Below are 20750 nucleotides of genomic sequence, written 5' to 3' on the forward strand. Positions count from 1 at the left end.
AAACTAGTATTTCTTGTCTTGTTTCTGCTAGCGAGCAATTTGCAGCTGCTGTAGAACTGAAGAGGCTTAAGTCTCCCCTCCCTCCAAAACCCTATCTTGTGCTTCAGCAGCAAAGGCAAATGTCAGTATGGCAGGGACTCTAAGGTGTCCTCTGGAGAGCTTTGCATCTTAGCAGCTGTTCCCAGCACATGCATGCTGTCGGGACAATAAAATGTTGCTCAGTGCTGCTGTCCTACAACTGATTAGGTCAGCTGTAAATATTGGGACTGCACAGTAAATACATACGCGCGTACTACCAGATTGTGCTGACTTGTTAAATATAAACGAAAACATAATTAGATTTATAATGTGTCCCTCCCCCTCCTCATGCCCAATAACATAATTTACCAAAGGGGGTAGGGGGAGAAGAACAAGGCCTCACAACCTGCTGAAATATCATTATTAACATGCACATGAAAAGTCAATTATGCCAGAGGGAGGTATTTAAGTGAAGTGAGTTTCCATACTCCAGGATTACACCTTGGGGATTATATATTTCTTATTTATTTATTTATTTTCCCTGAGATCTCTACTGCTGCTTAGCAGTGAGGAACAAAAATGTTACTAAGAGATATTTTGAAATCCCCTAAAGAAATAGCCAAATATGTAGATAAATAATTGTTCCTGTTCCCATCCCCATCAAGATTCTCCCTCATCACCATATCGTAAAGACTCTCTATTCTATCCAGTCAGTGCAGGTATGTTTTCTGGTGTTTAGTTTTAAATGACACCAGGGACTGGTCTTCCAACACTTCCCCTGGGGAGGATATTTTGCTGTACTGTTATTATTAGTTGCAGTATTTATTATTTGTATTATAGCGATGCCTTGAGGCTTCTACTGGGACTGGGATCCTCTTAGACTGGATGCTGTATATGTGCATGGTAAAAGGCAGATTCTGTCTTTAAGAGCTCTCAGTCTACATAGAAAGAGCAGACAAAGACTGGGAAGGCAAAAGGAGGTAGGAAAGGATCAAATGAGGTATCAAAAGTCATAGAGGAAACCTCACAGTGCAAAATACAGCTCTGTGGGGCTGACTCTTCATCACATTAGAGTTCTCAAATTAATCCAAAATAATTCTATATTATTATTTAAACCAAAAATAGAATTTGATCCAATTGCCCATTTTCAGAATAAGGTGAGATTTTCCACCTGGGGTGTTCTGCTAATAGAAAAGTTAACACTGACCTTTTGCTTCCAAATTACGATAGTTAGGACAGTGACCAAGGGGAGCTCCATGTTCAGTTCTCTGCTCCATTTGGTGTAGAATGGTAAACTGCAGTCTGATCCAGGGAAGGTAGACATTTTAACGAGTTTCCAGGTTCTGTGGATATACAATAGGGATTACTTCCATGGTGTCCAGCAGGCAGGATACTTGCCCTCTTGCCCCTTTACAGGGTCGTTTGAAAATATCTGTGTTTATGGGGACATTTAGCCACCTAAATACTTAAATTCCAGTATTATTTTTTTAAACAGAAATTTGTGACTGAGACAGGATCTGCATGTGGGCTAATCAGTGAAAAATACAATCAAACCATAATTTGGGGAATTTCAATAAATTATAGTGGGAAAGAATTAGGCGTGGCCTGTTATAAGACTCGAAAGACATACTAGTTCAGGTCTTGCCAATACTGCTGGTGTCTTAGACTATTTTAATGAAAGATAACTTCTGTCATATTGCACATATTAAGTCTTGTACATGTCTTCCTTTCTCTTTTTGTTTCCCCCACTGAAAATAAGCAGATCTTTATATCCAGGAGAAGAATTTAATTAGTGTCATTAAAAAAAAAAAAAGTAGTCATCACCATCCAATACAAAAAAATCTGAAGACCTATAAAGCTCATCAAGAAGTGAATACATAAAGACCTGTTAGGATTCCTCAAGCATTTCTGAGCCCCTGCATCGATACACTTGCTTTACTAGTCATGGTTTTTCCACAGATTCTCGCCTAAGGCATGACAAATGTAATGGTGTATGTTTTGCTGAATTGTTGACTCTTGTTTTTCATTCCTGCTAAGTTTCTAGTGAGGCATGAAAGAATGTTTGTGAGCAAGGCTCCATGTATACACAACTTTGCAGTGTCTCCTTCCCTTTTGCTCTGGTGTAGTCACTTCAGCCAAGCAATGGATGATTAGAAACTGAATTACATTAAAAGGGAAACCAGGTTAAAGAACCAAGTTTTAGTTCCCTGTTAATTGTAACTTATCTAGTGCCTGCATAATTGCTCGTAAATACCTGCTGAGTTGCCAAGTCTACGTTAAGGCTTGTCAGTTTTCAATAAATCTTAAAGACTTAAGATCCTACTCATTGATGCTACCCATCGCTTCCCAGTCCAAAGGTAGGGCAGAACAAGGCAGTAATGTTGAGCACTCCAGCTCAGCTAATCTGGCAGAATGCATCACAATCTTTATAAATGTGTGAGAAGGGCTGTGCAAGAGCTCCTGAAAAGGTCATTGGTATTTTTGGAGCGATAAATCATGGAGGGAAAGATTTGCATTTTGGCTGTATAAAATCCAGGGCTGGATTAGAGGGAGCATACTTTGCAGTAATATTTCTCTCCTGACTTGTTTTATTAGCTTCCTTTAAACATGTTACATTATTGCTTATAGAATTTCATTTACTTGGATTGGCAGCTTGATAAATATGTCTATTGGCGATGATTTGGATTGCTCTGGGCATTAATATTATTAAAACCTGTCACAAGGAAATGTCTGAAAGATGACTTACTGTAAAGATTACAGCATGAAATAAATCATACAATGGTATTTGTTACCGTTTATGGCCTCTTGGAGCCGAGTCAATCCCTTTTTATGTTGCATTATTTTTCAAGTTTTTATAGCCTTACATTATATATCGCTGTCAGAAATGAACAGATGGGGTGTCAAACACGAGCCTTCTGAATAATTCCCACCCTCGGGTTATTTGTATGAAGGACAAGTGTAAAACTGTGTTCTCAAGAAAAAGGAGATAGATAGAGGTGGAGAAAGTGTTGTTACAGTGAGCAAGATCCCTTTTGTCAGCAGGCACATTGTGCTTTTGATCACTACCTGGTATTTGCGCTACAGGGTGGGGGATCTGTGGAAAATTTAGCAGTCTGTTGGCATAGCGAGAAACCTCACAAGTTAGACAAGTTTCACATTCCTTCAGCTTTATTTTTATTGCTGGAATGGGAGAAAGAAGTGGAAGGGGTGTTTCAGTGATAGCCAGACCACAGAGTGTTTGCAGAAACATGGAAAAGTGTGCATGCCTATAGGTACCTCTCAAACACTTCAGGGGTGGAATTCTCAGGATTCCCTCCTGAACGCAAATGGCATTTCTGGAGTTTGGGATGCATAAGGAAGAAGACGAGCAGATACTTGGGACACTGGAAGTTTATGAACTGATGTTAGGCAGGGAGCTTCTCTAGGATGAGACGATAGTATTTTGCATTCCACTTTTTGTTGTGCTGTAAAGTCCCATTTTTCTTGCTGTGTATTTTTGAGGATTACTTGTCAGAGTCAGGGTGACAGGTTGGATGGAGTAATTGGTAAATTGATAAATACACGTGCAGTTAATTAAGTTTATCCAAGCTAAAGAAATTCAGGTGGCAGACATCATCCATGCATACTTCCCCCAAGCTTTCCCTAAATCTCCAGCCTCCAGAATCTTGTACAGATACACGGAATATAAATCAGCAATATTTTTGGAACATGACTCTTCTTGGTGTAAATGGATCTTTAAGCACCCCTATAAATTATTCTGTTGATGCAGGCTGGCTTAATCTTGCTCACAGAACAATGAGGTCTTAACTTCACTGGAACTAGCACAACCAACAAGACTGACGAATCATTGTGATGGAGCAGGTATTTTAGTGGATTTCTGACACAGAAAACCTAGCTTCCATGGTGTGCAAAATCTGCCCAGACTTGTTTTGTACAGACTGCATCGTCTCTGCATGAAAGCCAAGTCTGTGTACTGGCATTGAAAGAGGATTTTCACTTTTTTTTTTTTCTTTTTTTCTTTGGTTTTTTTTTTAAAAAAAGCTCCAACCCATAGTAAGCAAAAGATGTTACTGGTAACTCTAACAGGACTCTTCTACCGTTGGTCATTTACTTATTGGTTAAATTTTGTATATAAGCCTCCAGGGGTTTTTTTGTGTTTTCTTTCTTTTTTTTTTTCCTTCCCTTCCAGAGTAAAAAAATCAGAATATTAGAAAAAAACAGTTTCAGGTCTTGCCCACCCTTACATATGGATTTTTTTCTTAACTTCAGTTTGTAATCATGCTCACTATATTTGGCACCTAAATTCACTGTGATTTTAGCCAGCCGCCATTCCTTATGAATTTAGTCAGCTAATGCAATGTTTATTCCGTCTTCCTTCTGAAGCTCTCATCCCTTGTGTTCACGTGTATCTCTTGTTTCTCTGAGACTTAGTATTATAGATCAGAGCACCTTATCCTTTGCAACCTCTCTCTGTATTCCTGTCTTTTTTTCTATATTTCATGTGAAAATGCACCACCTCTCTCTTCCCCAGGCCCTTGTCCCACATCTATCATCAAGGTTGCATAAGAGTTTTAGGGATTCACATTCACCATGCAAAGTACAGTTGTACTGCACATTGTAACTGGAGTTGCACCCACCTGTACATACTAATCCAATTCTACCTTATACAATATTATAATCACTTAAAGAATTTGCATGACTGATGGTGTGAGTTCTGAGTGCATAAGGAAAAGTTTCATAATTAGCTTTCCCTGTGAACTTGTGCAAACCAGTCTATTTATAATTTGGTCAGCTCCTGATTTTTAATGAGGGTGCTGAGAGGGACTGAAGCCTCTGGCAGCATGCATTTCATATTTTAATTACCCACAGTAATTCTGACAATTACACCAATGTTGTAAATCACATCATAATGACCCATTAAAAAAACCCACCCATATTTAATGATTGGACGGGGATTTAAATTAAACAGATATGCAATGGCTTAACAAGAAGCCAAAAGCTCCATGGAGTTTCAAAGTCTTCCAAATCTTTTCGTCGAGCTATGGCTCCAGAAATTGAAGAAACTTCATGCAGAGTTTTTTTCACAGACCAAGTCCTGATTTCCTCAACAGGAGATTGCATTTTATGGGATGAAATCCATTCCTGTGTGCCAGGCTAGAATTGGACTTCTCCGTGATTTGAGTCTTGGTAGCTAATCAGCTGTTCTGGTCTCTGTCTTTGAGCCCAGGAGAACTTAGGATGTCACTTTATCTTGGCAATGCTGATATGGTAGTCACAGTTGTCCCTGAGTGCCATGAGAGCATAATGGCACTGGTTTTTAGCCAGTTAACTTGAGGTTTAGTAGGGATAGCATAGAGCTACAGCTCACATTTTTCTGTTCTGGCAGACAGCTTTTGTTACACTGTCCGTGGTTTAATGAAATGTAAATTTATCTATCTTGTTTTGTTGTGTGTGGTGTTTAATGCCCTTCTTACTGTTAACTGTTGTTGAGGAGGGCAAGTAGTAAGGGATGGTCAGCATCACATGCCTTACATAGCACTCGCTCCTCTGGTTATTTCTTGGGGGTGTCACCATGTGCCACCTCTTACACAGGCCTGGAACAACAGGCCAGGCTAGGTCTGCAGGTAGATCCTCTGAGGAGCAGAGTCTGCACAAAGTTACCGCCAGGTCAGCCAAAAATAAGGCTGTGCTACCCAGCATAGTCTATTATGCAGCTGTGTCCTGGCTCCCTGGTTTTGGCCCTTAGTGAAAATCACTTCTGTTATCTAAGATCTTGAGTAAGCCAAGTTCTGCTCTTTAGATTATTTTGCTATTAATAACGTCACAATAAGTGGGTGGAAGTAGCTAATGGCTCTAAGCCACAAATGATCCCAAATGTTCCCAGCCTCTACTCTCCTGTAAACCTTGACAGATTGGGAGTGCTTAGTAAAATATTGTAACACTCAACACGCATTTACAAGACAGCGATCCGTCCCATGACGGCTTCCAGATGTGTGAGTGTGTGCAATTTCATAATTCAAGAACAGATTCTATTGCCCTCTGCAGATCCTCCATCAGGCTGTTCATAAATGCTGCTCGTAATTAAATTAACCCACTAACTAGCCATGCAAATTTTGATAAGCAGTGACCAAAAAAATAAAAACGGGGAACTGTTGAGATGCTCTCAGAAAATGACAAGGTTGTCTTCAGAGATTATTTATCATTATGAGAAGATTTGTTTTTTTCCCTTCCTGTTTGCCAAATTCTACTATGTCCCTTCATACATGACAACTGTTTCAAGGTTTTAATCTAATAATTAGGAGCTGAATTTTGCCACCCTTACTCAAGCTGTCTGCTGTATTACTCTCTGAACAGCCTTTCTGGAATCAAAGCAAGCCTCTGTTCTGTGTGTGGGTAGCAGGATCAGGCTTTAGATTTTAAAATACAACCTGTGCCCAGCCCAGGCAGCAGTGGAAGAACAAAAATACGCACATGCACTTACCCATGCCGAGGACAAGAGGCTACATTTTATCTGGCCCTCCTGTAACCTCGGAAGGGGAGAGGGAGACTTCAGCAAAGGTTTCACAGGGGATGTTAAGAATAATGAGCTGTTGTTTTCTGTCAGAAACAATGGCTCACAGCTCTGACACATGAGATCTGCCTGCAGAATTAGTATCCAGCTTCCCCCATGATAAGCGTGGTATATTAATTTGCAAAAGTGTTAGAGCTATTACACCTGGTTTATATCTATGACTGAACAACATGTCTGTATACAGTAAAGTGTTAGCGGGGGGAGGCGATTTGGATGGATGTTGAATGCAGAAATGGAGAGCAGATAACAAAAGCAGATGATGTCTTTTCTTATATGTCACTTGGAGGTTTCTTTAGTGAAGTAGGCCCTAATGCATCTAGATCACTGTTCAGACAGTTCAGTCCAGTTGCCCTTATGCATTCTGAATTTCTGCAGTGCTGGCAACTCTTCAGACCTTGCTACACAGGTATCAGGAGTTCCTCTTGAGGTATCATCAGCTGGAGTCCTGTTATTAGAGAATCTTGGCTCCATTTTAAAATATGGTGTCAGACAGCGCCTATGAGACTAGGATTCGGCCTTTCTGTTTGAGTGTTGTGTGAGTGCCAGTGCTACATGTCTCTTTCCGTGCTGTTTTCTTGGTTCAACTTAGTTTACCTTTATTGTTCATGTTTACAATTCTAAATAAAGCAGGAGTCCCTGAACTTAGTGGGGGACTGTAAGTATTGCGGCAATATAGATGATAACTACAGACTATTTTTATTTTAGTGTATTCTGTATAACCACACTGACTTCACTGGGATTACATGTGCATTGCTTAGGGGCAGATTTGGTTCAGTGGATGTAATTAAGAAAAATTTAACTACTCATTTTAAAGATTGGTTTTACTTGTTGCCTGATGTATTTGTTAATTATTGGATGGAATACTCTAAATTATGTTTTGCAATGACACGTAATACCTCTGTGTCAATTAATTAAGCCTCGTAGTTCCTTGTGAGGTAGGGAAAGCACTTTGATGCATTGTGATTGGAGTGATGTAATCCATGATGAGATGAATAAACCAAGTCCAGACAAGCACCATATTCTCACAGTGGGCCTGGGAGTGAGAAAAGGGGCTTTGTAGCAGCCTTCACAGGCACAGGCAATTTTCATTGTGTGTGTGAAACCCCACTCCTCCCTAAAGGAAAAGGTTAACATATGTGCGGATCTGGGAGCGATTCAAAAAACAATAAGAGGATTCCCAAATGGGATGTGAACCGAACAGCCCACATGCCAAGTGTTAAATCATCCCCAAGGCTGTGGTACAGAGGCAGGGGAAGGACGTCAGGGCATTTGTGCTGGTGGGCCGCGGCTTTCCAGATCCAGCTGCTGGAGCGACCTGCCTGCACCGCACAGGTACCCACGGGCGTTCTCGCCCTGGAGGCTTCTGTGCACAGATTTCTCATGTGCGTAGGTTTCGGGGACCAATGGTGCAACTCGTCCAGACCTTGCTTGCCCTGAGGTGCTCTGTGAGTAGGCTTCTACCCCTTTATCTCTCTCTCTGGGCATAATTTAGGACACAGAAATAAGCTCCAATTCCTGAGGATTTGCTGCTATTCTGTAGTTAGAGCACAGAAGGCAAGCCAAATGAGCACAGACCTCGATGTGTACACATGACATTAAGACTCATTGTAGCCACATTTTCCCACGACAAGGAGTGGAAGAGCTGATGTCGGAAGACTGCAGGCGAGGGATTCAACAAAGCTTTAGGGCTTTGCAAAGGCATTATGAAGAATTTAAAGATAGCTTGTCAGCGGGAAGTTGTTGGCAGCTAACAATTTGATAAAAGGACTTCCACTCCCTGCCTTCTAATGCTATAGACAACTGTTAATCACTTATGTTAGTCCTCAAATGAAGTTTGAAACATCTTGGATGTGTCTGATCATCTTTTAGTGTAGCTGGGAGCTATATTATCTACTTTGATTCATGGAATCATGACTGACTGGTTTATATTAGGTCATGACTGTGGAAAGAGGCAAAAAAGAAATGTTTTACCATGTTGTAGCACTCTCAGTTCAACTCTGGTACACTGGACTGAACTGCTGTTTTGAATGGTAAGGTATTGGACTGGGGGTTACTTGCAGCATAAAACCAATATTTTCTCCAAGTTTAATTAGGGGCTATTGTTGTAATACTCAGTTTGCCTGTGGGTTGCACACAGACTGATTACACCAGTGGCTTAGGCACCTCACACTGTGGAATGGGATTTTCAAAGGTTCAGCCACTCTGGCTGCATTTTCAGAAATGCCCACAGTGCTTTCGTAAGTCAGCTCCACTTGTACAGCCTTTGGTAGCGTGGGCTTGTGCTTTTTTGATATTCTGTTCAGTGCGAGGTAAGTGGTAAGGACCTCAAATGAGAATGTGATGGTGAAAGAAAGGTAACGCAGACATGGCAATGCACAGTGTCATGTGAATGCAACTGTTTTCTTTGCAGACTCGTGCAGAGCCAACACTGATAACTGTGGACCCACAGCACAGTCAATTTGTGACCCAGATAACCTGCTAATGGCTGTGGTGGCTGTAGCTCTATCACAGACTATTTCTGTCTCTCTGGGTACTACAGCATGTCAGTTCCAATGCCCTCATCCTCAGGCTCCTCAGACTCGAGTGCAGGATGATTCACGAGTCTCTCAGGAAAATCAGATTTCTGTAAGAGTCATGTAATTTGCAGAGTATATGGCAGAAGGAACCCTCAACTAAAGAATGGCTTGTTAAGTCAGGATGCGCTTGGCTTTGGCAAGGTGGATGCCATTATGAAGAAGTGAGTTTCCTGACATCTTTTCCCTCTTACCTCTCACTTCAGAGATCCAACAGGTGTTTCCTACAAGGCGTATATATTTCCCATAATATTAGAATGAGGAGTTGTCATTTCTGACAGGTTGTGTATATAGATGATGGCTTTATTATGATAGAGATACATACATTGATTGATTGGTAAATCTGAGTCAAGTAAGGGAGCTTGTGAGAAGATAGTTTCTAACTTGCCAAAATACCATTTAATCACTGGCCTAAGGATTCGTTATCCGAGGAGGAGAGGTGTGGCTAATAGATGCAATTGCTTGCAGTTAGCACAGGGCTGCATAGAGGCACTGCAGAGACTTAAAGGGGTACACACTCCCCTTTCCCTCCACTTTTGTACTAGCTTGCTATATTCAGGAGAACCAGTTTGAAGCCTCTCCCTGTTCCTTGTCAGAGATGCAAAATTACTTTTCGTTTTGCTGAAGGGTGGGTAATTCAAAGCTGATTTAAAAAAAAATGCTTCGTGCAACATACTGTTTGCCTTTGAAAATTCTGGCTGTAAATGCTGCTGAGAGCAAGAACTGTGCAAGTGGCAGAAGAGAGCAACTGGGATAAATATTGTGGTGGCTTTGGCTATGCTTTGCGAACGGACAGACTCCCGTTAAAGGGCCTAGAAAAAGACTGGGAGCCTCCTGGCTGGGTACCGCTGGCCTGTGAGAGGAGTGGAGCTGTCACGAGCCATTTGGCACCTGGAGCACCCTGCTTTCTGTTGGCCCTTTCTTTTCCCCAAGGCTACGTCCAGCTGGCAGTGCTTGCTGCTCTTGCCCCTTCTGAGCAGCAGTAGTGCAGCCGCCAGTGCATACAGATCTGTTTCTACCTCTCTGGTGCCTTTCTCTTGCCTGAAGGAAAGATTCTTTTCTATGCTTGCCTCCAGTCAGGCATAGCTTGGATCTTGCTCTGCATTATCTGCTACTTGTCCCCGTTGAAGGTTGGGTGGTGCTTGAGCTGGATGTGCTGTAGGCAACCCCTGTCTCTTACTCTGTGGTGGTGTGGAGGGACCAGAAACAGGAGGCACTGCAGAGCTGGAAAGAACCACCTTCCAGATTTGGGGTTACAGTCAAACCCAGCCCATCATAAGCAAGTTGCAGAGAAGGCTGGAGAGCAACTATGCAAAAGTCAGTCATTACAGTTCATGTCCATGCCATTAGCAGAACCTTTGCAGCTTTTGTATCTTGTGTTGGCTTTAGGATAGGTGAACATTTATAAAACTTGAAAATGTATTAATTTAGAAGAACAAGGTAAGCTATTCTAATATGATCAGTCCTGGCATTTGTTATTAGTCCTTTAGTTTAAGACCTGGAGAGCTAGCAGAAGGTGCAAAGAAGTTCTGGCCTGGTGTTTGAATTCTCATATGGAATGGGAAAGGCTCTTTCTGTGTTGCATGTATTGAAATGACTGTGACTTTTTAACTAGTTATCCTGGGTATGGGTTAATTGTATAGCTATGACATCACGGAGTTTGACTCAAGCTGCAAATCCCCCAGCCCCATTTGCAAAAAATGGGGCAAATTGTCTAGGCTGTGCTAAGTGCTACACGCAGTACCAGCATAAGTTGGTCTGTACAGGGCACCGCGAGATCCACCTTGCCGGCCTTGTAATGAATGGCTTCCCCTAGCAAAATTTCCCTCTCCTTTCTGTTAATTTCACCTCACCCAGTACTGCATAGTCACAAGATAAGGATGAATTGGACATAAAAAAGAATGTCAGGACGAAACACTTGTCTGGTCATACAGCGCTACTAAGGCTGTTGAGTTCAGTAAGCATTGTAATCCTAGGCGGCAAGTTTCAGTGACCATTGTGATTTCAGTTACAGAGTGATTAAATAAACTTTGCTCTTGAGCCACCTGTTCAAAGCTGACTCTACCTAGAGAGATGGTGCTGAGAAAATGGTTTATCCAACAGATTCCAGGCCTTTTTCTGTCCGTGCCTGGGCCGTGAGGAGACATGTGAACAACCCTTGGTTGTTTGACATGACTTCCTCAACAACTGTTTTGTAGCAGTCCTTTGAAACTGTTTGATGTTCAGAGAGTGTCTGTGAATGGCTTTTGTTTCATGTGGTCTTTTTGCTGCTTTTGAACTAACACAATGCTCACAAACACAGCTACATATCTGAAGTTTGCCTCTAACAATACCCTGCAATATGGCTGTACTTTAAAGTCCCTGAAGACAAGGGGGAAATTCCTGCTGACTTCTTTTTGCTCTTAATCAAGACCATGTTTATATAAATACTGCTTCAATGAATGTCCCCACTGAAGAACTCATTATTTAAAATAATCCTAGGGACCAAGTCCAAACAGCTATAAACATCACAACTAATACAATAATTCAAGGAAACACTTTGCAGTATATTTTTCCGTATGTTTCATTCAGCTGACATTGACAAAGAAATTCCTCCACCACACAGTCCTTTTCCCCCATGCTGTCATGGTTAATATGTGACTCATTCATCCCAATTTTTCCTTGCTACTATGAGACATGAAAGCTGTGATGTAGATAAAGAGGGCATCTCAGAAGCAGCTGGAGATGTGATCTCAACTTGGGTAAACTGCAGCTGCCACTGCTGAGAGGTTGCTCCGTAGCTAAGAAGTTTCTCTCTGCATTTTAGGGGGTTTGATGGCCAAGTGGAAGAGAACAGCAAAGTTGTCCTAGATTCAACAGGAATGTTCCACTGGTGTGATGCTGTTCCACTCCAGGAGGCTCTTCTGGTAGGTGCAGGGTATTTGATTCGGGGACCCTCACGTGTCTTCCTCCTTGTTCTCCTAGGATTAAGCTGGAGCTTCAGTGCATTGATCTGGGTGGAGGGCACAGCGCTCTCTAGTTTACTGCTGCTTATTTAGCAATGTTATCTTAGTCAATTTCTAACTTTGATTTCATTTGCAAAGGTAAGAGACAGGCCCTGTGCTGGAGGGGAGGGACCAGGGGTTTACCATTACCCCCTTTTTGGGGAGTGAGCTGTGGATAAAGTATCTTGACCAGCATTGCATAGAGACTCTGTTGCAGTGGAGGGAGCTGAAAGTTCACTCCATGGCCATATTCCTTTGTAATTTAGGTGGTAACGTGGGAACAGAGAAAGATCTCCAAGGTAACAAGGGATCAGTAATGCCTTCCGTGTACATCTAAAGCAGGGCAGGCACCCAATCTCAGGACAGGGTCTCAGCAGATGGACAAAGGAAGGTCTGTTTGACACCTATTTTATTTTGAAATTTTGTATATTGTGTTTCCAGACCCTTGTGTCTGTGACATTATTGATCTGGATATCTTTAAGACAGTTCGGTTTATTTATTTAACGTGTCTAATCCGTAAAAGAACAAATCCCATCTAGAAATGGCAGGTTGTGCTCAGAGCTGCCAGAGAGCTGAGAGTAGGCAACCAAATCTTGCAATGAGGTGATCAAAGATTTCATCAAAAATACAGAATGTTCAAGCTGTTCTGCCAGCTGGGAGACTTGTAGCAGGCTGGAATTCATGCTGCTTGAAATGCTGCAGCTTCCTTCCAAGCAAATAAAAGGACCCTATTGCCCAGCAACCTCCAAAATAGGATTAGTCATTACAAATGGGCGAGTATCCCAATAGGACTGGAAGCTCAGCTCCGTGAATTAAAGGGTAATGTTTTGAAAAGATCTTACAGGCAGGTTTACATGAGGAAAAAGCTTACAACTGCTAGTGTGTCCTAACTCCCCATGTGCCACTTCTGTTTTGTACTGAGTGGTTTTGTGTAGCTAAGCCAGACTGTGCAAGGAGCTCTTTATGAGGATTAAGAATGTCCACAAAGGAAATTAGTGCATAATAGCTACTGCGCTTCAAGTTCATGCAGTATCTTCCTTTGCCATCAGGTTTCTGGGACAGGCAAGCTCTCAAAGGCCTGGGAGTCTTAAGATGCATTTTTGGGAGTGAGTCCCAGACTGTGCTTTGGGTTTTCAAAAGTTTTGGGTTTTTAAAGTTGTTTCAGCACTTAAAAGGTGCAAATATACTCCCATGGGATTTGTCATGACACTTCAGCTTTTCATTCTGTTTGGAAAGCATGGACAGCTAGGTGGATATACTTTACAGAAGTTCCTCCTTGATGGCTATGTGAAACACAGGGTGTCCAAGTGTAGAGGAATGAAGGCGGTGGGTTGATTAGCATTGATAACATGCAGCTGTGGCCTTGCCTTAGGGGCAGTGGGTTGATTGACATGGGTGATGTGCAGCTGTAGCTCGTTCCCGCTAAGTAGTTAAATAGCCCTGCGGATTGTGGGAGAGGGGGTTAGGAGGAGGAGCAGTGTGGTCTGACCTCTGGAGGAAGGAGATCCAGCACAGACAGTAGAATCTGACCAACGGTAAAGCCTTGTTGCAGTCTACTGGTTTGATTGTGCTACAACATCTAAGGATGTATCAAAATACAGTCCTCTGACTTTTACATAAAGTATACATTATTAAATAATTTAGATAGCTTTTGGAAGTCTTAATTGTCAGTCTGATATAACATAGATTTTGAGAATTAATGTTTGGGTTTTTTTCTCTTGACCTCAGTAATAAAGTAATAAATGCCAGATACAGCCAGCTCCTTGGCCCCAGGTTGGAAGGAAGGCCTCAGTCCTTCCATAGTGTCTTCAGAGTGGTTCACCTGTCCCTGCTGCACATTTGCAATACTGACTGCTCCTGTTGGTCTTGTAATTGCGCATTTCCTCTGCAGATTTCAGCAGTAATAGTTTTTCCAATTGTTCCTATAAAATAAGCTATAAAATAGATTGTGTTTTTAATTGTTTAGCTTCATTCAGCAGACTAATCGCTGGACTTCAGGCATGTTACATTAAATACAGCTAAAGGTTTCATTATTCAATTTAAACTAATCTAATTAGTTAGGGACAATCATTTAATTTGGTTATGATTCTAATCTCTCATCGGGAAACTTCTCCCTGACAAAGTCCCTTGTTTCTCTTTGGAAAAAAAACTGCCAAGGAGTGAACGTAGCAGGGATATGCCGAGCCCACGTTAACTGTGGATGTTAACGCAACAGCTCTGAGGAGCCTGGCTGGCCGACTTGGCCGTACTACCTACCAGCCATGAGGTACCACACTAAGTACCCACTCTCCAGTACGTTTTTCCAGACTAATGAGCTCATTTGAGAAACATGATCAGTTAGCCAGGAATAAAACACCAGGCCAAAGTCATGATTAAGCTCCTGGCATTAAACTAGTATTGTTGCTGCCTTCTACATTTTTGATGTTTTATGGCAACATATATGAACTTTTCACTGCTGTAGGATACGCTTAGAATCCAAATACTTAAGGGGAGATATTGTTTTTTATATATAGCCTCATTCTACCCATAGATGTTACAAAGCTAAGAAATGGTTTAAGTCTTTCTAACTGAAGAGAAAAATCTAAAATAAACCTAGTACCTGTTTCAGCAGGATTCTGTTTTCAATTTAGAATTGCAAGGACCAAGCAGCACTGAACCTGCAGAATCACATTTTGGTCTGTGTCTTTGGCAATGCAAACTCACCGCTGATTGGGCTGCAGGACTTCGTGATGCCCTTAAGAGCTAGCAACTTCATTTACCATGAGCTGAAAGACATTGTTTTTCTCGGACCTTCAGAATATCTGCAAAGAGAATGGAAATTTATTCAGAACTTCCCAAAGCTGTGGTTATTCTCAGTAAGAATTTTTTTGCATATTCTCTTTTCCTCTTCCTTCCTTTCTCTAGCTCTCATGCACATTTCTAAATAAGTTTTAAAACTTCTTGATGATAGCATAATTCAGATTCAAAAAGGACCAAAATTATCTCAGACTCTAGACTTGAGCTTGAATCCAAGATGTTGTTGAAAAACTTCCCCTTTTTAAATATTTATTTTCTTCTGGGGGAAGAAGACTCTTCTGATACTCTCTGGTTTCCTGCAGAAGCACTGAGAAGCTAATCCTGGTACGCCAGAGAAGAAAAGTCACAGGTCTAGACTTGCAATGTATTGGACACTTCCCCATTTCCAAAGTTTCTGAAACTTTGGAGGTGTTTCCAAAACGTGTTTATGCCAGCTGACTTTGAATCAAATTTAATGTTAGCATTTCACCTTTAAAGATCCTTAATGTTCAGCTTTCTCTTATTTCTCCTTATTTATTAATTTCTTTGGTTTTATCAGGGTAGTGCTCTCTCCTGCACAGATCTGAAGGCAGTTAATGTCCAGGATTGTGCTGCATGCGCCATTCTGTCTTCCAACACCGCTGCTTCAAGCAGTCCTTGCCTGGTGGACACGGAAAGCATCCTGGCCACTCTGAACATCCGATCCATGCAGGGTAGGTCCAGCTTAGCTACACTAGTTAAGCATGCTTCCTTTTGCCTGGGAACATGCTGATGCAACAAAAATGGCAACTAAAGGAGGGAAGAATGACAGGGTCACTTGTCACTAGTCTGAGCTACAGCCTGTTTCTCCCGAATATAAATATGTAAGTTAAAAGGGCCAGAAGTCCATTTTAGCATAGTCGGTTGTAAAGCCTAGTCCAGTGTCTGTAGCTACAGGTATGCAAAGGAAGGAGTGATAAGCCAGCATTGCTCCTGGAAATATGCCAGTTCCTGCTGCACGTTCTGAGTGAAGCTTCAAGGTTTCCAGTCAATAGACCCTGGCTGGAGGGTAAATGGTAACCAGTGTTGGTAACTACTGTATTATTTGTAAAAACACATGTGAGTGGAGGCCCCTTCCATCCTTCAAAGAGAGAAAAACAATACCTTTCTGTTGAGGCTTGATAGGGTGGGTGCTCTGTTGCCAGACAGACAGAACTTGTAGCTCAGAACTGCAATGGAAGCAAAAATGACTTCAGCCCAGTAGAATATTTATTGTGTCTCTTCCTCCCTTAATTTGGCGAAGAAGCTAAGATTTGTCCTCCTCTTGAGAATGTGGGGTATTAATTAACTGAAGATGGGCTGAGAAATGGATGGCTCTCCTAAGTGTTTTCCCTATACTTTATTATCATTCTAGGCTTTTAAAACAATGGCTGTGCCAAAGAAAAGATTAGAGTGAGGCAGAGACAGGGGTTTTTTTTAAGAATAACTAGACAAAATAATACCAATATACAGTGTATACTATCAGAACAGAAGACAAATTATTTATAAGGTATATTTGAATAAGAGGTAATGGTGACTTGAATAGGTTACTTTTATCTAAGTGTTTATTGCTACATAAATACAAAGATGTATGGAACTCTTTATTGATTGTATATAGAGAGGCAGTAAATAGTATGTACTTTTATATATATAATTTATGTCTCTCCATCTATAATGACAGATATAGATACTGTACCTACTACCTCTTTATACCTACATATTGAAAAGTGAGAGACTTAGAACAAAAAGGATATTTCATTCTATCAATCATTGTCCTACTCCCCTCCAGCATTTTTTGTTTTATCACTCAAAAATTGTAGTACATGGAGTGCAGAACTCTAAACTACAATGTGCATATGGAAAATAGAGATGTGAGCATCTGTTCATCAAAACCTTCCCCAGCTGCCTTGCAGAGTTCATACTTACTTGTTTCTCTTTGAGGTGGTAGCTTTGGGCTTGCTTTGTCTCCTTCAGCAGAAGATCTCGGGGACTTAATGCTGACGTTAGTGTGATCAGTTGGGTAAGCTGAGGCATGACTGGTTAGGCAATTTACCAGGTGTATCATTGTCAGAACCATCACCACCTGCATACTCAGAGTCTTTTGTTTCTTTAATCCAGAGGCACATATTTTTCCCTCATTTCCCTTGGGAAGATGGGCATATGATGAGTTGCATCAGAAAAATGGATCTTGCAGATTTAAATCCGTTTGGCATCCTTGCCATCATGAGAGATAGAAGAAAAGTTTATTCAATCATACTGGAAGAAAGATAATTAAACTCTGCACTTACAAGGTTCCTGAAAACAGTATCAAAAGGATTTCTGCTTGTGCAGAAAGAAGCTAGCAGTCAGAACAGTTAGAGCAGAGACATGCAGGCACAAGTTTGTTTGTGTATTATGGCTAACACTCTTCTTCAGCACATCAGAACCAGACCAAATACACAACACTTTCTTTCAGGTATAAGCAGAAATCAGGGTTGCTTGGTCCTCTGTCAGGAACCTGGGTGAAGTGTGATGTAGACACTAGAACAGAGGAATGGAAACCTGTGCTTCTGGGTTTCTTTTCTGGCTTTGAGAAGGTAGGATCAAGTAAGGGTCATGGTGTCAAAGCTTCCTCTATATCTCTTACACCTTTGCTGTGTATTCCTGGCAGCTACTAGAGCATGCTGTACCTCAGCATAGAGCCCCCTTACAATATTTCCCAGGCTTGTTTAAAGCCAGATAAATGCAAGCTTACAGTGTAGCAATACAGAAATGCAAATTATTCTTGTTATTATCCATTACTGTGATCAGTTATTTCTGAAAGGTTGATTCAAACTAGAGAGGCTAGAATCTGTCTCCATTTACCATAACAGCATTGTCTTACTCTAGTTGACAAAATACTGTGTTTCTAAACCCACCCTAGTTTATCCATTTTAGGTATTTCACTTTACATATTTATAAGGCACCTATTGCCTAGCTTAGTTGTTTGTGAATTGTCACCCCATATGCTGACTACAGTTCCAGTGTAATACATTATCGGCTACTTGGTTAAGGCTGTTCCTCAGATTTACATTGTTTTCTGCAGACAGAAAAGCAATGTTCAGTTACAGGAGATCATCATCAATGAATAAAGATATATTTGCAAAATAAGGCTAAACACAAGTTTCACTTCTTACTCAAGTCATCCATTAAATCTGCAAGTGTACAAATAAGCTCTCTCTCCTTATAGGTTCATTAGACGAGTTGCTAAAATAGCCGGCTCATTTTCTTCTTTGCTGCCATAGTTATTTACAGTTACAGGATCAAAATCTTAGGTTAGAGTTCTCATACCAGGAGCTCCTTCAGATTCAACCGCAAGATGAACGCTGTGGCTTACACTCTTTAAGGTCTTTGGCTCTGAACTCTCTAGATGCATTACAGAAGTATGCTCCTATAGGATAGTAAATTAAAGTTGTTGCTACCAAGTTTTGGATCAAGGTGCCCAGAGTGGAAATAGAATGTACATGTCCCTGCTCCCACTGTTTCAGTCTCTGCTCTCCCTCCCACCACTGTTATTATTATAGGAATTAATCTCTGAGAGGAAAAAATTTGCTGATAAAATCAGCTATTCTTAGCTGACTGGCTGGCCTTCAGGTGAAATAGTTCATGGGGGTCATAAAATGAGGAAAGTTTCAGGGAAAAGAGAGATACAAGCTGGGAAAGGATGGTTTTTATCAGAATTTTTTTCTTTGTGGGGAGAAAAATTGAGAGTAGGGCCTCTGGCCTCATTTAAGTTATGTAAGGACACTTAAATACAGCTAGAAAATAATTCAACAGTATGGGGAGTATCAAGAAATTTTCTAGACTTGGTGGCCATCAAGTTAGCTAGGAAGAACAGCAAATACTAGTGATGTAGAAAGGCAGTGCCCCTGCTGATCAGAACTTGGTGTTGGTTCATCTCTGCAGTAATTAATTACAGTGTACCGGTGAAATCCGCATTTTCCAGTGGTGTAGTACATGTACCAATGGGTGCTTTCAGCTACAGAGTTGCAACGTCAGCAGGTTTAGGAAAATCCTTTCTACTTGTAGGAGAAACGCCTAGGAGAAGTTGTGCAGAAAAGGAAATTGGCAGCAGAAACTACTGTGCACTGGGGAGACCCAAGAAGTATGGCAGTCCTCTGGTCACAACGCCGTTTTTGAAGGAGGGGGGTTAAAGTTACATTCAAAATTGGGCCTGAGAAGCCTAGCCTGAGTTAATGTTAGCAGCCAGGATAGGAAGCAGGTAGGAAATGATAGAATAATAGTTGGGAGAGTTTTCTAAAGCAATGATTATTCAACTCTTACCTGATTTTAAAAAGAAAAGATAGAGGCTGATGTTTCTCTTGTAGTAGATGCCATTGCTGGTGGGACAGCAGATGATATGGCTTGCTATCCAGCTACACTACCCATCCAAATCCTTTCTCATCCCCAGCTCTGACACCGTAGACAAAGCTGTAGCATTTTGCATCTTAACCATAGTGGAAAGTAGTTACTTGGATGGAAGGTCCCAAGTTCACTCAACAGTTCAGGTGTTTGGTAAGCATTGCAGCTTTTTGTAAGCTTTTGGTAAGCAAGCAAATCTCAATTTGGAGATTGTAACGAAGCCCAAATCAATTGCATTTCCTGTGGTTTTAGAATTTGCTGTATTTCACACCCAACAAATGCAGGCCTGTTCTGCACATTACTTCTCTCATGGGGTAGAGAATTAGACAGGTCTTAGAGAACCAGACCTGCACAGAGCTAAGCATTACTTACACTTGCAAGAATGAGCATTTACTAGGGTCAGTGCTGATGCCAAGGACTTCTAGTCTTTCCCATGGAAAAATTTAGGTTTTCCAGTAATGCTGTAATTATCACCCTGTCATGTCACAAAGCAAACAGGTTGGCAAACCTAGGTACCGAACTAAATAATCTGTGGCATAATCTAAACATATAATGGTAATTAAATCTGACAACTTAATAAGATAGTGAAATTCAAATGTACAGTAGTAATCTACAATTAAGTAATCTTTTGTAATAGCACCCTGCCAGTTTGTAAAATTTCAGGTGGAGCGCTGTGTACTGTTTCATAGTAAAAATATTGACATAAGGAAAAGGTATCCAGGCAGTGATAAGACATACATTCAAATCAACTGGTACAGTACATGGAAGGGTACAATAAAGGCAATGATTCATTTCAGGCATTCAGTTGCTGCCACTAGCATGCATTCAGAGACGCTTTGCTATACTTGGGAAGGACTTATGCTGCTGTTTTGAGGGTTTGTGTTGCCTGACATCTCTAATGAGTTTTTCTGGCAGTCCATTGCCTAACCTCAGAGACGTGGATTAGAGCAATGGTCCATCTAGGACCCTGTTAGGTTCTCTTATCTCCAACGTTCACATCCTCCTCCAAGCAGAAAGGATCCATTATACAGTATATGAACTGGTAGAAGTTCCATTTCTAGCAAAATCTGATGGAGTTTAGAGTCCATCATTTTGACTTTGATACTATCTTGTGCAATAAGTAGTATTATTAATACTCAGTTACCCAGATGCTGTGCTAGAGTAGCAAAGGAAAAATGTAGACGTCGTGGTAAGGGAGACAAGACTGGATGTGATCAAAACACAGAAAGCTGATTTCAGATTGGGAGTGATTGTACTAAATCAGCTGGCTTGTGAGAACTGGGAGGAAATAAAGACACATGCTTCTAGGAACTTCTGGATTTCTCTTTTAAGTCTCTTTGGTTGCCAGGTTTTAAAAAAAAAAAATTATGGTGTATGCTTTTGCCTTAATTCCTACAGCACATGTCCCATCTATTTATGTGCAGCCTTCTT

The 20750-nt window shown here is 41.2% G+C and overlaps 1 protein-coding gene across 1 annotated transcript in view; it reads left to right on the forward strand.

Annotated features, from left to right (window-relative positions):
- KCNU1 (potassium calcium-activated channel subfamily U member 1) overlaps positions 1-20750 on the forward strand; it is a 251810-nt gene that overhangs the window by 55864 nt on the left and 175196 nt on the right. Inside the window, exons 20-22 of the mRNA XM_080370366.1 lie at positions 11969-12068; positions 14777-15001; positions 15481-15634. Of these exons, the coding sequence (XP_080226492.1) occupies positions 11969-12068; positions 14777-15001; positions 15481-15634 (479 nt within the window). The remainder of the gene's footprint in view (positions 1-11968; positions 12069-14776; positions 15002-15480; positions 15635-20750) is intronic.

The sequence above is a fragment of the Falco punctatus genome, assembly GCF_963210335.1.
Source record: "Falco punctatus genome assembly, chromosome: 20".
In the NCBI taxonomy this organism is placed as follows: domain Eukaryota; kingdom Metazoa; phylum Chordata; class Aves; order Falconiformes; family Falconidae; genus Falco; species Falco punctatus.